Source organism: Hyla sarda, chromosome 7 (assembly GCF_029499605.1).
Source record: "Hyla sarda isolate aHylSar1 chromosome 7, aHylSar1.hap1, whole genome shotgun sequence".
Classification (NCBI taxonomy): Eukaryota; Metazoa; Chordata; class Amphibia; order Anura; family Hylidae; genus Hyla; species Hyla sarda.
In genome coordinates, this window is record NC_079195.1 from 2,462,346 (window position 1) to 2,480,026 (window position 17,681).

At 37.7% G+C, this 17,681-nt stretch overlaps 2 protein-coding genes across 2 annotated transcripts in view; both read right to left on the reverse strand.

Moving 5' to 3' along the window:
* LOC130282633 (glycine N-acyltransferase-like) overlaps positions 1-17,681 on the reverse strand; it is an 83,691-nt gene that overhangs the window by 42,215 nt on the left and 23,795 nt on the right. The window lies entirely within an intron of this gene.
* On the reverse strand, positions 10,688-13,505 carry LOC130282643 (glycine N-acyltransferase-like protein 1). Its single transcript, XM_056531096.1, has 2 exons — positions 13,491-13,505; positions 10,688-12,089 (listed from the first exon to the last, which is right to left on the reverse strand). The coding sequence occupies exons 1-2, from the start codon at positions 13,499-13,501 to the stop codon at positions 11,690-11,692; spliced, it is 411 nt and encodes a 136-aa protein (XP_056387071.1). The 5' UTR covers positions 13,502-13,505; the 3' UTR covers positions 10,688-11,689.

A 17,681-nucleotide genomic window follows, 5' to 3' on the forward strand; every position in this document is an offset into this window, starting at 1 on the left:
CAACAAACAAGTCTGTAAACACTACACAATCTGTTATATGATTACGATAACACAACATACAAGTCTGTAAACACTAAACAATCTGTTATATGACTACGATAACACAACAAACAAGTCTGTAAACACAACACAATCTGTTATATGACTACGATAACACAACATACAAGTCTCCAAACACTACACAATCTGTTATATGACTACGATAACACAACATACAAGTCTGTAAACACTACACAATCTGTTACCATGACTACGATAACATAACATACACGTCTGTAAACACTACACAATCTGTTATATGACTACGATAACACAACATACAAGTCTGTAAATACTACACAATCTGTTATATGACTACGATAACACAACATACAAGTCTGTAAACACTACACAATCTGTTATATGACTACGATAACACAACATACAAGTCTGTAAACACTACACAATCTGTTATATGACTATGATAACATAACATACAAGTCTCCAAACACTACACAATCTGTTATATGACTAAGATAACACAACATACAAGTCTCCAAACAATACACAATCTGTTATATGATTACGATAACACAACATACAAGTCTGTAAACACAACACAATCTGTTATATGATTAAGATAACGCAACATACAAGTCTCCAAACACTACACAATCTGTTACCATGAATACAATAACACAACATACAAGTCTGTAAACACTACACAATCTGTTACCATGACGATGATAACACAACATACAAGTCTCCAAACACTACACAATCTGTTATATGACTACGATAACACAACATACAAGTCTGTAAACACTACACAATCTGTTATATGACTATGATAACATAATATACAAGTCTGTAAACACTACACAATCTGTTATATGACTACGATAACACAACATACAAGTCTGTAAACACTACACAATCTGTTATATGACTACAATAACACAACATACAAGTCTGTAAACACTACACAATCTGTTATATGACTATGATAACATAATATACAAGTCTGTAAACACTACACAATCTGTTATATGACTACGATAACACAACATACAAGTCTGTAAACACTACACAATCTGTTACATGACTACGATAACACAACATACAAGTCTGTAAACACTACACAATCTGTTATATGACTACAATAACACAACATACAAGTCTGTAAACACTACACAATCTGTTACCATGACTACGATAACACAACATACAAGTCTGTAAACACTACACAATCTGTTATCATGACTACGATAACACAACATACAAGTCTGTAAACACTACACAATCTGTTACATGACTACGATAACACAACATACAAGTCTGTAAACACTACACAATCTGTTACATGACTATGATAACATAACATACAAGTCTGTAAACACTACACAATCTGTTATATGACTACGATAACACAACATACAAGTCTGTAAACACTACACAATCTGTTATATGACTACGATAACACAACATACAAGTCTGTAAACACTACACAATCTGTTATATGACTACAATAACATAACATACAAGTCTCCAAACACTACACAATCTGTTATATGATTACGATAACACAACATACAAGTCTGTAAACACTACACAATCTGTTATATGATTACGATAACACAACATACAAGTCTGTAAACACTACACAATCTGTTACCATGACTACGATAACACAACATACAAGTCTGTAAACACTACACAATCTGTTATATGACTACAATAACATAACATACAAGTCTGTAAACACTACACAATCTGCTATATGATTACGATAACACAACATACAAGTCTGTAAACACTACACAATCTGTTACCATGAATACATTAACACAACATACAAGTCTGTAAACACTACACAATCTGCTATATGACTTTGATAACACAACATACAAGTCTCCAAACACTACACAATCTGCTATATGACTACGATAACACAACATACAAGTCTGTAAACACAACACAATCTGTTATATGACTACGATAACACAACATACAAGTCTCCAAACACTACACAATCTGCTATATGACTACAATAACACAACATACAAGTCTCCAAAGACTACAAAATCTGTTACCATGACGATGATAACACAACATACAAGTCTCCAAACACTACACAATCTGTTATATGACTACGATAACACAACATACAAGTCTGTAAACACTACACAATCTGTTATATGACTACGATAACACAACATACAAGTCTGTAAACACTACACAATCTGTTACCATGACTACGATAACACAAGATACAAGTCTGTAAACACTACACAATCTGTTATATGACTACGATAACACAACATACAAGTCTGTAAACACTACACAATCTGTTATATGACTACGATAACATAACATACAAGTCTGTAAACACTACACAATCTGTTATATGACTACGATAACACAACATACAAGTCTGTAAACACTACACAATCTGTTATATGACTATGATAACACAACATACAAGTCTCCAAACACAACACAATCTGTTATATGATTACGATAACACAACATACAAGTCTGTAAACACAACACAATCTGTTATATGACTATAACACAACATACAAGTCTCCAAACACTACACAATCTGTTATATGACTACGATAACACAACATACAAGTCTCCAAACACTACACAATCTGTTATATGACTACGATAACACAACATACAAGTCTCCAAACACAACACAATCTGTTATATGACTATGATAACACAACATACAAGTCTCCAAACACTACACAATCTGTTATATGATTACAATAACACAACATACAAGTCTGTAAACACTACACAATTTGTTATATGACTACAATAACACAACTTACATGTCTGTGAACACTACACAATCTGTTACCATGACTACGATAACACAACATACAAGTCTGTAAACACTACACAATCTGTTACCATGACTACGGTAACACAACATACAAGTCTGTAAACACTACACAATCTGTTATGTGACTACGATAACACAACATACAAGTCTGTAAATACTACACAATCTGTTATATGACTACGATAACACAACATACAAGTCTCCAAACACTACACAATCTGTTACATGACTACGATAACACAACATACAAGTCTGTAAACACTACACAATCTGTTACCATGACTACGATAACACAACATACAAGTCTGTAAACACTACACAATCTGTTACCATGACTACGATAACACAACATACAAGTCTCTAAACACTACACAATCTGTTACATCATTACGATAACATAACATACAAGTCTGTAAACACTACACAATCTGTTACATGACTACGATAACACAACATACAAGTCTGTAAACATTACACAATCTGTTACCATGACTACGATAACACAACATACAAGTCTGTAAACACTACACAATCTGTTATATGACTACGATAACACAACATACAAGTCTGTAAACACTACACAATCTGTTACCATGACTACGATAACACAACATACAAGTCTGTAAACACTACACAATCTGTTACCATGACTACGATAACACCACATACAAGTCTGTAAACACTACACAATCTGTTATATGACTATGATAACACAACATACAAGTCTGTAAACACTACACAATCTGTTATATGACTACGATAACACAACATACAAGTCTGTAAACACTACACAATCTGTTATATGACTACGATAACACAACATACAAGTCTGTAAACACTACACAATCTGTTATATGACTATGATAACATAACATACAAGTCTGTAAACACTACACAATCTGTTATATGACTACAATAACACAACATACAAGTCTGTAAACACTACACAATCTGTTACATGACTACGATAACATAACATACAAGTCTGTAAACACTACACAATCTGTTATATGACTACGATAACACAACATACAAGTCTGTAAACACTACACAATCTGTTATATGACTACGATAACACAACATACAAGTCTGTAAACACTACACAATCTGTTATATGACTACGATAACACAACATACAAGTCTGTAAACACTACACAATCTGTTATATGACTACGATAACACAACATACAAGTCTGTAAACACTACACAATCTGTTATATGACTACAATAACACAACATACAAGTCTCCAAACACTACACAATCTGTTATATGACTACGATAACACAACATACAAGTCTGTAAACACTACACAATCTGTTATATGACTACGATAACACAACATACAAGTCTCCAAACACTACACAATCTGTTACCATGACTACGATAACACAACATACAAGTCTGTTTACAATAACCTGACACAAAGTATAAGAAGTTCTATTTCTCAGAATGTGGTGAAGACATTATCTCTATTCCTGACCCGGGGGCCCCACGCTCTATGGTCCCGGGGCCCTGTGTCCCTATGGGCTCACCTCAGTAATATCAGATCTCCTCCTTCTCTCTGGGTTCTTGGCGAGCGCCGGCTCTTTCTGTATTCATCGGTGTCATGTGACCTCTTGTTCTTGCGCCAGGACTGGTTGTGCTGTAACATCTTGGCTCTGGTTCTCGTACAGGTTTGTAGGATTAGTCCTTGTGAATTTATTAGGACATAAGTGTCCGTGTAGTGATAATACATTTATATAGCACCAACATATTCTGCAGCGCTGTACATAGTGTGACATCACTCAGATCAGTCCCTGCCCCCATTTGGGCTCACAATGTCAGGATGTGTTTGTAGTGTGGGAGGAAACCTGGGCGAACACGGGGAGAACATACAGACTCCTTGCACATGGTGTCCTTGGTGAGATTTTAATCTAAGACTTCGGTGCTGGCAAGAAAACATGTAAACCACTGAGCCACCATATTTCCCCATGATAATCTTTCCATGATAATCCTTCCATGATTAGCCTCTTTGATGAGTCCCTATGAAGATCCTTCCATGATGAGTCCCCACGATGAGTCCCCATGATGAGTCCCCATGATGAGCCTCCATGATGAACCTCCATGGTAAGTCTCCATAGTTGGCCCTCATGATAAGCCAATAGGATAAGACTCCATGATGAGCCAGTATGATGAGCCCTCCATGATAATCCTTCCATGATGAGTCCCCATGATGAGCCTCTGTGATGAGTGCCCATGATGAGTCCCCATGATCAGTCCCCACGATGAACCTCCATGATGGGTCCCCATGATGAGCCTCCATGATGAACCTCCATGATGAGTCCCCACAATGAGCCCCCACGATTAGCCCCCATGATGAGCCTCCATGATGAACCTCCATGGTAAGTCTCCATAGTTGGCCCTCATGATAAGCCAATAGGATAAGACTCCATGATGAGCCAGTATGATGAGCCCTCCATGATAATCCTTCCATGATGAGTCCCCATGATGAGCCTCTGTGATGAGTGCCCATGATGAGTCCCCATGATCAGTCCCCACGATGAACCTCCATGATGGGTCCCCATGATGAGCCTCCATGATGAACCTCCATGATGAGTCCCCACAATGAGCCCCCACGATTAGCCCCCATGATGAGCCTCCATGATGAACCTCAATGGTAAGTCTCCATAATTGGCCCTCATGATAAGCCAATAGGATAAGACTCCATGATGAGCCAGTATGATGAGCCCTCCATGACAATCCTTCCATGATGAGTCCCCATGATGAGCCTCCATGATGAGTCCCTGTGATGAGCCTCCGTGATGAGTCCCCATGATGAGCCTCCATGATGAGTTCCCATGATGAGTCCCCATGACCAGTCCACACGATGAATCTCCATGATGAGACTCCATGATGAACCTCCATGATGAGTCCCCACGATGAGCCCCCATGATGAGTCCCCATGATGAGCCTCCATGATGAACCTCCATGGTAAGTCTCCATAATTGGCCCTCATGATAAGCCAATAGGATAAGACTCCATGATTAGCCAGTATGATGAGCCCTCCATAATCCTTCCATGATGAGCCTCCATGATAAGTCCCCATGATGAGCCAGTATGATGAGCCCTCCATGATAATCCTTCCATGATGAGTCCCCATGATGAACCTCCATGATGAACCTCCATGGTAAGTCTCCATAATTGGCCCCCATGATAAGCCACTAGGATAAGACTCCATGATGCTCCCCTTTGCTGAGCCTCCATGATGAGCCAGTATAATGAGCCCCTATGGTAAGCCTCCATGATGAGCCAGTATAATGAGTCCATATGGTAAGCCTCCATGATAAGCCAGTATAATGAGCCCCTATGGTAAGCCTCCATGATGAGCCAGTATAATGAGCCCCTATGGTAAGCCTCCATGATGAACCAGTATAATGAGCCCCTATGGTAAGCCTCCATGATGAGCCTCCATGATGGACCTCCACAATGAGTCCCCACGATGAGCCCCCATGATGAGCCTCCATGATGAACCAGTATAATGAGCCACTATGGTAAGCCTCCATGATGAGCCTCCATGATGGACCTCCACAATGAGTCCCCACGATGAGCCCCCATGATGAGCCTCCATGTTGAACCTCTATGGTAAGTCTCCATAATTGGCCCTCATGATAAGCCAATAGGATAAGACGCCATGATGAGCCAGTATGATGACACCTCCATGATAATCCTTCCATGCTGAGCCCCCATGATGAGCCTTCATGATGAACCTCCATGGTAAGTCTTCATAATTGGCCCCTAGGATAAGCCACTAGGATAAGACTCCATGATGATCCCCTTTGCTGAGCCTCCATGATGAGCCGGTATAATGAGCCCCTATGGTAAGCCTCCATGATGAGCCAGTATAATGAGCCCCTATGGTAAGCCTCCATGATGAGCCGGTATAATGAGTCCATATGGTAAGCCTCCATGATGAGCCAGTATAATGAGCCCCTATGGTAAGCCTCCATGATGAGCCGGTATAATGAGTCCCTATGGTAAGCCTCCATGATGAGCCAGTATAATGAGCCCCTATGGTAAGCCTCCATGATGAGCCGGTATAATGAGTCCATATGGTAAGCCTCCATGATGAGCCAGTATAATGAGCCCCTATGGTAAGCCTCCATGATGAGCCGGTATAATGAGCCCCTATGGTAAGCCTCCATGATGAGCCGGTATAATGAGCCCCTATGGTAAGCCTCCATGATGAGCCGGTATAATGAGCCCCTATGGTAAGCCTCCATGATGAGCCAGTATAATGAGTCCATATGGTAAGCCTCCATGATGAGCCCCTATGATGTAGTTTAATGACAATATATAATCCATATGTCCTCGGTCTCCATCGCTCCTATTCCTCATCTATCTCAGTATTCGTGTTGTTTATCAGAGAGATGTATAAATAGCCCCGTGATTGCTGCCAACACTACAGTCAGGTCAGGACACAGATCTGGTGCCAGAGCCGACCTGTTCCTGCTTCATTTATACTGCCCCACTCCCTGCCCCCACCCCGGGTCTATGTGCCACTACCTCAGGATGGGCAATCGTTCCTATCAAGGGGCAAACATCCGCAGAGGCGTGCGGCTGCTATGAGGCACTACTGCTCGTTGGTGTGAAGATCAAGAACATGTGATAGGGATCAAACACAAGACTCTATTGTCCAGGAGTCACCATCCGGCCTCATGATCGGGGGCTCATTCTGATCTCAGCTCCGGGGCCTCCTCTCTTTGATCTTCACATAACTCTGTATTTCTTAGCTGCTGACCTCTGACCCGGTGCCCAGGGCCACTATACTGATTGGCATGAATCCCAGAACAGCGCCCGACACTCACAACCAGCTTAGTTAATATGTTACACATTGTATTCACAGAAGCGGAGCCGTCCCCCAATTCATTGGATTGTGCCCAAGGCTCCGGCTCCTGTTACCGATCCTGCCCCCTGGAGCCAAAACGTCTTCTCATGACTGGAAATAGTTCTGATTGAGGGGAGGACCGAGGGAACAGGAAGGAATAAATACATAACGAAGAAATACAACTTATCATGAAACATTTTAATTGTCAAAAGAATTTGGAAATTGAGATTTTGACATCCAAAATAAGTAAAACTTACTTAAAGGGGTTGTCTGGGAAAAGAAACAACTAAAAAAGCAACTTACTACTATAATGTCATCAGCCATAGTGCACAGATCTTCCACATCAGCTGAGCTGTTTTCCTTGTAATCTGTGACGTCACGTCACAGGCTATAAAACCAGTCTGGTAACCATGCAACCTGCCTTGCATTGTACATTTGCTAAGTGCTTCAAAACTAATTAGATCGGTGTGCTCCATCCCTTCTCCCTTCCTGTCAGCCTAGCACAAAAATAATGATGTGAAGGGGAGCTGGTATTACTGCTCATTAGATAAGGCAGCAGGAAGCTGCTGCTAACAGAAACTACTGTGACTAAGAAAGGCTTCACTTCTGCCTTATCTAACGTGTCAGAAATCTAATGAGCAGTAATACTAGCTCCTCACGTTCACATCACTGGTCTCGTCCTGAGCTGACACGGGTGAAAAGCAGGGGCAGGAGCTCTGCATTCAGAGCCTGTGATGTGATGTCACAGCTTACAAGGCAAACAGCAGAGATGATAGGGAAGTTCTCAGCACTATGGCTTTTATCACTGTTACTCATAAATCACTCGCTAATCACTGGTGAGACCTCACGTATTGTGCATAGTATTGCAGACTGATCTCCAGAAGGACATAGACACATTGGAAAGAGTTCAGAGAAGATACTTAACTAGGACCTAGTGTTGTTATCTATATACAGATGACCTAGTGTTGTTATCTATATACAGATGACCTAGTGTTGTTATCTATATACAGATGACCTAGTGTTGTTATCTGGAGATTAGAGATAGAGAGAGGACATAATGTTATATATAGAGGACATGGTGTTATATATAGAGAGGACATAGTGTTATATATATAGAGGACATAGTGTTATATATATAGAGGACATAGTGTTATATATATAGAGGACATAGTGTTATATATATAGAGGACATAGTGTTATATATATAGAGGACATAGTGTTATATATAGAGGACATGGTGTTATATATAGAGAGGACATAGTGTTATATATAGAGGACATAGTGTTATATATAGAGGACATAGTGTTATATATATAGAGGACATAGTGTTATATAGAGGACATTGTGTTATATATAGGGGACATAATGTTATATATAGAGGACATAATGTTATATAGAGGACATAGTGTTATATATAGGGAACATAATGTTATATAGAGAACATAATGTTATATAGAGGACATAGTGTTATATAGAGGACATTGTGTTATATAGAGGACATAATGTTATATAGAGGACATTGTGTTATATATAGGGAACATAATGTTATATAGAGGACATAGTGTTATATATAGGGAACATAATGTTATATAGAGGACATAATGTTATATAGAGGACATAGTGTTATATAGAGGACATTGTGTTATATAGAGGACATAATGTTATATAGAGGACATTGTGTTATATATAGGGAACATAATGTTATATAGAGGACATTGTGTTATATATAGGGAACATAATGTTATATAGAGGACATAATGTTATATAGAGGACATTGTGTTATATAGAGGACATAGTGTTATATATAGGGAACATAATGTTATATAGAGGACATAGTGTTATATATATAGAGGACATAGTGTTATATAGAGGACATTGTGTTATATAGAGGACATAGTGTTATATAGAGGACATTGTGTTATATAGAGGACATAGTGTTATATATATAGAGGACATAGTGTTATATAGAGGACATAGTGTTATATATATAGAGGACATAGTGTTATATAGAGGACATTGTGTTATATAGAGGACATAGTGTTATATAGAGGACATTGTGTTATATAGAGGACATAGTGTTATATAGAGGACATTGTGTTATATATAGGGAACATAATGTTATATAGAGGACATAGTATTAAATAGAGGACATATTGTTATATTAAGGACATTGTTATATATATGAAGTGGGAGCTGCAAATACAGTGAAAAAGTGTAAGCACAGGATAGGCATAAGGCTATCCTTCATATAAGATAGGGATAGGTATAAGGCTATCCTTCATATAAGATAGGGATAGGTATAAGGCTATCCTTCATATAAGATAGAGATAGGTATAAGGCTATCCTTCATATAAGATAGGGATAGGTATAAGGCTATCCTTCATATAAGATAGAGATAGGTATAAGGCTATCCTTCATATAAGATAGGGATAGGTATAAGGCTATCCTTCATATAAGATAGAGATAGGTATAAGGCTATCCTTCATATAAGATAGAGATAGGTATAAGGCTATCCTTTATATAAGATAGGGATAGATATAAGGTTATCCTTCATATAAGATAGGGATAGGTATAAGGATATCCTTCATATAAGATAGGGATAGATATAAGGTTATCCTTCATATAAGATAGAGATAGGTATAAGGCTATCATTCATATAAGATAGGGATAGGTGTAAGGATATCCTTCATATAAGATAGGGATAGGTATAAGGCTATCATTCATATAAGATAGGGATAGGTATAAGGCTATCCTTCATATAAGATAGGGAGAGGCATAAGGCTATCCTTCATATAAGATAGAGATAGGTATAAGGCTATCCTTCATATAAGATAGGGATAGGTATAAGGCTATCCTTCATATAAGATAGGGATAGGTATAAGATGATCCTTCATATAAGATAGGGAGAGGCATAAGGCTATCCTTCATATAAGATAGAGATAGGTATAAGGCTATCCTTCATATAAGATAGGGATAGACATAAGAATATCCTTCATATAAGATAGGGATAGGTATAAGGCTATCCTTCACATAAGATAGGGAGAGGCATAAGGCTATCCTTCATATAAGATAGAGATAGGTATAAGGCTATCCTTCATATAAGATAGGGATAGACATAAGGCTATCCTTCATATAAGATAGGGATATGCATTAGGCTATCCTTCATATAAGATAAGGATAGACATAAGGCTATCCTTCATATAAGATAGGAATAGGCATAAAGCTATCCATTATTTAAAATAGGGATATGCATAAGGCTATCATTCATATAAGATAGGCATAGGAATAAGGCTATCCTTCATATAAGATAGAGATAGACATAAGGCTATCCTTCATATAAGATAGAGATAGGTATAAGACTATCCTTCATATAAGATAGGGATAGACATAAGGCTATCCTTCATATAAGATAGGGATATGCATTAGGCTATCCTTCATATAAGATAAGGATAGACATAAGGCTATCCTTCATATAAGATAGGGATATGCATTAGGCTATCCTTCATATAAGATAAGGATAGACATAAGGAAATCCTTCATATAAGATAGGGATAGACATGAGGATATCCTTCATATAAGATAGGGATAGACATAAGGATATCCTTCATATAAGATAGGGATAGACATAAGGTTATCCTTCATATAAGATAGGGATAGGTATAAGGCTATCCTTCATATAAGATAGGGATAGACATAAGGTTATCCTTCATATAAGATAGGGATAGGCATTAGGCTATCCTTCATATAAGATAGGGATAGACATGAGGATATCCTTCATATAAGATAGGGATAGGCATTAGGCTATCCTTCATATAAGATAGGGATAGACATGAGGATATCCTTCATATAAGATAGGGATAGACATAAGGATATCCTTCATGTAAGATATGGATAGGCATTAGGCTATCCTTCATATAAGATATGGATTGGCCTTGGACTATCCTAACATTGATCTTTGAACAACATACAACAGACATTTTCTTTTATTTTAGACATTCCGCTGAAAGTCCCACAGTTCCCCTCGGCCCCCCTGTAGGAATCCCGCTTTGCTCAGCATAGCCTGAGGGGCTTTATTATCGGGTGTGGTGAGGGCGTACATAGGGAACCCCTTCTCGCGATAGACAGCAGAAAACTTGAGGAGGATCATGGAGGATAGTCCCATCTTCCTGTAGGCCGGTGAGGTGTACGCCATACGTAGCTCCATAGAAGGATCGCTGAGCGCCCAGGCGATGGGCCGGTCTACGCCTTTTTTGCGGACGCTGATGGAAGGGAAAGCCTGGATACAACGCTCTACAAAATGAAGACTATGCTCGTTCTTCCCAGGCAACTGGTCATTGACATAAGGAGCCTCATGGATCTGGAGTGGGGTGAACTGGAATCCGTCTGAACTGTGTGAGAAAGGAGAGACAGTCATCGGACCCTCATCTCAGACAGTCATCGGACCCTCATCTCAGACATTCATCTGACCCTCATCTCAGACATTCATCGGAACCTCATCTCAGACAGTCATCTGACCCTCATCTCAGACATTCATCGGAACCTCATCTCAGACAGTCATCGGAACCTCATCTCAGACAGTCATCGGAACCTCATCTCAGACAGTCATCAGACCCCCATCTCAGACAGTCATCAGACCCTTGTCTCAGACATTCATCGGAACCTCATCTCAGACATTCATCGGAACCTCATCTCAGACAGTCATCGGAACCTCATCTCAGACAGTTATTGGACCGTCATCTCAGACATTCATCAGAACCTCATCTCAGACAGTCATCGGAACCTCATCTCAGACAGTCATCAGACCCCCATCTCAAACAGTTATCGGAACCTCATCTCAGACAGTCATCAGACCCTTGTCTCAGACATTCATCGGAACCTCATCTCAGACAGTCATCGGAACCTCATCTCAGACAGTCATCAGACCCTTGTCTCAGACAGTTATTGGACCCTCATCTCAGACAGTCATCAGACCCCCATCTCAGACAGTCATCGGACCCCCATCTCAGACAGTTATTGGACCCTCATCTCAGACAGTCATCGGACCCTCGTCTCAGACAGTCATCGGACCCTCATCTCAGACAGTCATCGGACCCTCATCTCAGACAGTCATCGGACCCTCATCTCAGACAGTTATTGGACCCTCATCTCAGACAGTCATCGGACCCTCATCTCAGACATTCATCAGACCCCCATCTTAGACAGTCATCGGAACCTCATCTCAGACAGTCATCAGACCCTCGTCTCAAACATTCATTGGAACCTGATCTCAGACAGTCATCAGACCCCCATCTCAGACAGTCATCAGACCCCCATCTCAGACAGTCATCGGACCCCCATCTCAGACAGTTATCGGACCCTCATCTCAGACAGTGATCAGACCCTCGTCTCAGACAGTCATCGGACCCTCATCTCAGACAGTCATCGGACCCTCGTCTCAGACAGTCATCGGACCCTCGTCTCAGACAGTCATCGGACCCTCGTCTCAGACAGTCATCGGACCCTCGTCTCAGACAGTCATCGGACCCTCGTCTCAGACAGTCATCGGACCCTCTTCTCAGACAGTCATCGGACCCTCATCTCAGACAGTCATCGGACCCTCGTCTCAGACAGTCATTGACATATATATATATATAATACATATATATAATAATATATTACATATATATATAATACTAATACTATATAATACTATATAATACTAATGGGAAATCCTACATGGACCCTGTAGACCCTGTAGACCCAATGTATATATATATATATAATACTATAATACTAATGGGACATCCTACATGGACCTCATAGACCCAATGTATATATATATATATATATATATATATATATAATACTAATGGGACATCCTACATGGACCCTGTAGACCCAATGTATATATATATATATATATATATATATATATAATACTATAATACTAATGGGACATCCTACATGGACCCTGTAGACCCAATGTATATATATATAATACTATAATACTAATGGGACATCCTACATGGACCCTGTAGACCCAATGTATATATATATATATATATATATATATATATATATATATATATATAATACTATAATACTAATGGGACATCCTACATGGACCTCATAGACCCAATGTATAAATATATATAATACTATAATACTAATGGGACATCCTACATGGACCCTGTAGACCCAATGTATATATATATATAATACTATAATACTAATGGGACATCCTACATGGACCCTGTAGACCCAATGTATATATATATATATATATATATATATATATATATATAATACTATAATACTAATGGGACATCCTACATGGACCCTGTAGACCCAATGTATAAATATATATAATACTATAATACTAATGGGACATCCTACATGGACCTCACAGACCCAATGTGTATATATATATAATACTATAATACTAATGGGACATCCTACATGGACCTCACAGACCCAATGTATAAATATATATAATACTATAATACTAATGGGACATCCTACATGGACCCTGTAGACCCAATGTATATATATATAATACTATAATACTAATGGGACATCCTACATGGACCTCATAGACCCAATGTAAATATATATATATATATATATATATATATATATATATATATAATACTATAATACTAATGGGACATCCTACATGGACCCTGTAGACCCAATGTATATATATATATATATATATATATATATATATATATATATATATATATAATACTATAATACTAATGGGACATCCTACATGGACCCTGTAGACCCAATGTATAAATATATATAATACTATAATACTAATGGGACATCCTACATGGACCCTGTAGACCCAATGTATATATATATATATATATATATATATATATATATATATATATATATATAATACTATAATACTAATGGGACATCCTACATGGACCCTGTAGACCCAATGTATATATATATATATATATAATACTATAATACTAATGGGACATCCTACATGGACCTCATAGACCCAATGTATATATATATAATACTATAATACTAATGGGACATCCTACATGGACCCTGTAGACCCAATGTATATATATATATAATACTATAATACTAATGGGACATCCTACATGGACCTCACAGACCCAATGTGTATATATATATATAATACTATAATACTAATGGGACATCCTACATGGACCCTGTAGACCCAATGTATATATATATATATATATATATAATACTATAATACTAATGGGACATCCTACATGGACCCTGTAGACCCAATGTATATATATATATATATAATACTATAATACTAATGGGACATCCTACATGGACCCTGTAGACCCAATGTATATATATATATAATACTATAATACTAATGGGACATCCTACATGGACCCTGTAGACCCAATGTATATATATATATATATATATATATATATATATATATATATATAATACTAATGGGACATCCTACATGGACCCTGTAGACCCAATGTATATATATATATATATATATATATAATACTATAATACTAATGGGACATCCTACATGGACCCTGTAGACCCAATATATATATATATATATATATATATATATATATATATATAATACTAATGGGACATCCTACATGGACCCTGTAGACCCAATGTATAAATATATATAATACTATAATACTAATGGGACATCCTACATGGACCCTGTAGACCCAATGTATATATATATATATAATACTATAATACTAATGGGACATCCTACATGGACCCTGTAGACCCAATGTATATATATATATATATAATACTATAATACTAATGGGACATCCTACATGGACCTCATAGACCCAATGTATATATATATATATAATACTATAATACTAATGGGACATCCTACATGGACCCTGTAGACCCAATGTATCTATATATATATATATATAATACTATAATACTAATGGGACATCCTACATGGACCCTGTAGACCCAATGTATATATATATATATATATATATATATATATATATATAATACTATAATACTAATGGGACATCCTACATGGACCCTGTAGACCCAGTGTATATATATATATATATAATACTATAATACTAATGGGACATCCTACATGGACCCTGTAGACCCAATATATATATATATAATACTATAATACTAATGGGACATCCTACATGGACCTCATAGACCCAATGTATATATATATATAATACTATAATACTAATGGGACATCCTACATGGACCCTGTAGACCCAATGTATATATATATATATATAATACTATAATACTAATGGGACATCCTACATGGACCCTGTAGACCCAATGTATATATATATATATAATACTATAATACTAATGGGACATTCTACATGGACCTCATAGACCCAATGTATATATATATATATATATATATAATACTATAATACTAATGGGACATCCTACATGGACCCTGTAGACCCAATGTATATATATATATATAATACTATAATACTAATGGGACATTCTACATGGACCTCATAGACCCAATGTATATATATATATATATATATATATATATATATATATATAATTCTATAATACTAATGGGACATCCTACATGGACCCTGTAGACCCAATGTATATATATAATATCACTGATCGGTTTGCCCGTTATTTTTAATTTTTTAGAGGTCTCCCAGGTTTTTGATATAGACTGACGAACAGGGAACCTTTTGAAATTTCTTTATTATTAAAATTATGAACACTTGTCGGGTGTGTAGTATTAGATCGCACCTTAGCTGCCTATTTCTTGCCTTGAACGTAATTACCATAAAGAGACATGTGTCTTGCTTCTGTCTTCTTGTTGTGTAATATCAGGCAGTATTCAGACTTGCATATATTGTGCGTAATATTGCTATGCACAGTTATGGCAAAAGTGTGCAAATTTCTTCTTTACTTTCGCAATTAGTATATCAGGCAGTGTTCAGACTGTGCATATATCATGCGTTGTGTTGCTATGCATAGTTTTAGCAAAAGTGGCTATGTGCAAAATTCTTCTTAACTTTCGCAATTTGTATGTCAGACAATGTTCAGACTGTGCATTTATCATACGTTTATGTTGCTGTGCACAGTTATTTGCAAAAGTGGCTATGTGCAAGAAATTCTTCTTAACCTTCGCAATTAGTATATCAGGTAGTGTTCAGACTAAGCATATATCATGCGTTATGTTGTTGTGCACAGTTAATTTCAACAATGGCTATGTGCAAAAATTCTTCCTTACTATATCCATAGTTATAGTGCTTGTTCTTGTGAGTACATTGCATATATAGTCCTCATTTACTCATAGCCATGAAGTATTCTTGCATTGTCCACAATTTCTTATTGCACTATTAATTATTACATATGCCACTTAGCTTATTTTCTTTTTCTTTTGGAGATAAGGTGCGTCTTTGGCATCCTTGGAGCTTGAGTGTGCCTGTTAAGCCGATCCTTAGCCGATCCTACGCGTTTCCTCTGTGCGATTCTTCAGGGACCTTGTTGTGGCTTTTCAAAATCTAGGCTTGCATCTTTGTTTAATAAGCGGCTCCTTTTATGTGTGTGGCTCTGATGCCGGCCATACTCCATTTGATTTTCCCGCTGTGCTTTATACTCAATTACTCCTCCTTCGCTCCACCTATTACTTGGTCCGCCAATCTCCAGCTTGCGCATAGAACCTGCGCTCTCTATTGCCGCGGCTGGACTCTCTCAGGTATGGCTGGAGGGGGGGGGAGTGTCTTCAATACTCAGGTGTGCTGTTCAGCCCTCGTTCTGAGCTCTGGACAGACAGTGGACAGGTAGCTTTTCTTGCGTTCCAGCTGTATTTTAACTCTTTTTTCACTGAATTACGTGTTCTTGTTTTTCATTTTTTGCATTATTTGTTTTTTATCGCGTATTGATTAATGTTCCATTTACAGTTGATATATTCGCTTTTATGATGTGGTTTTACTAGTATTTATACTAGTATTTTTGTAAAC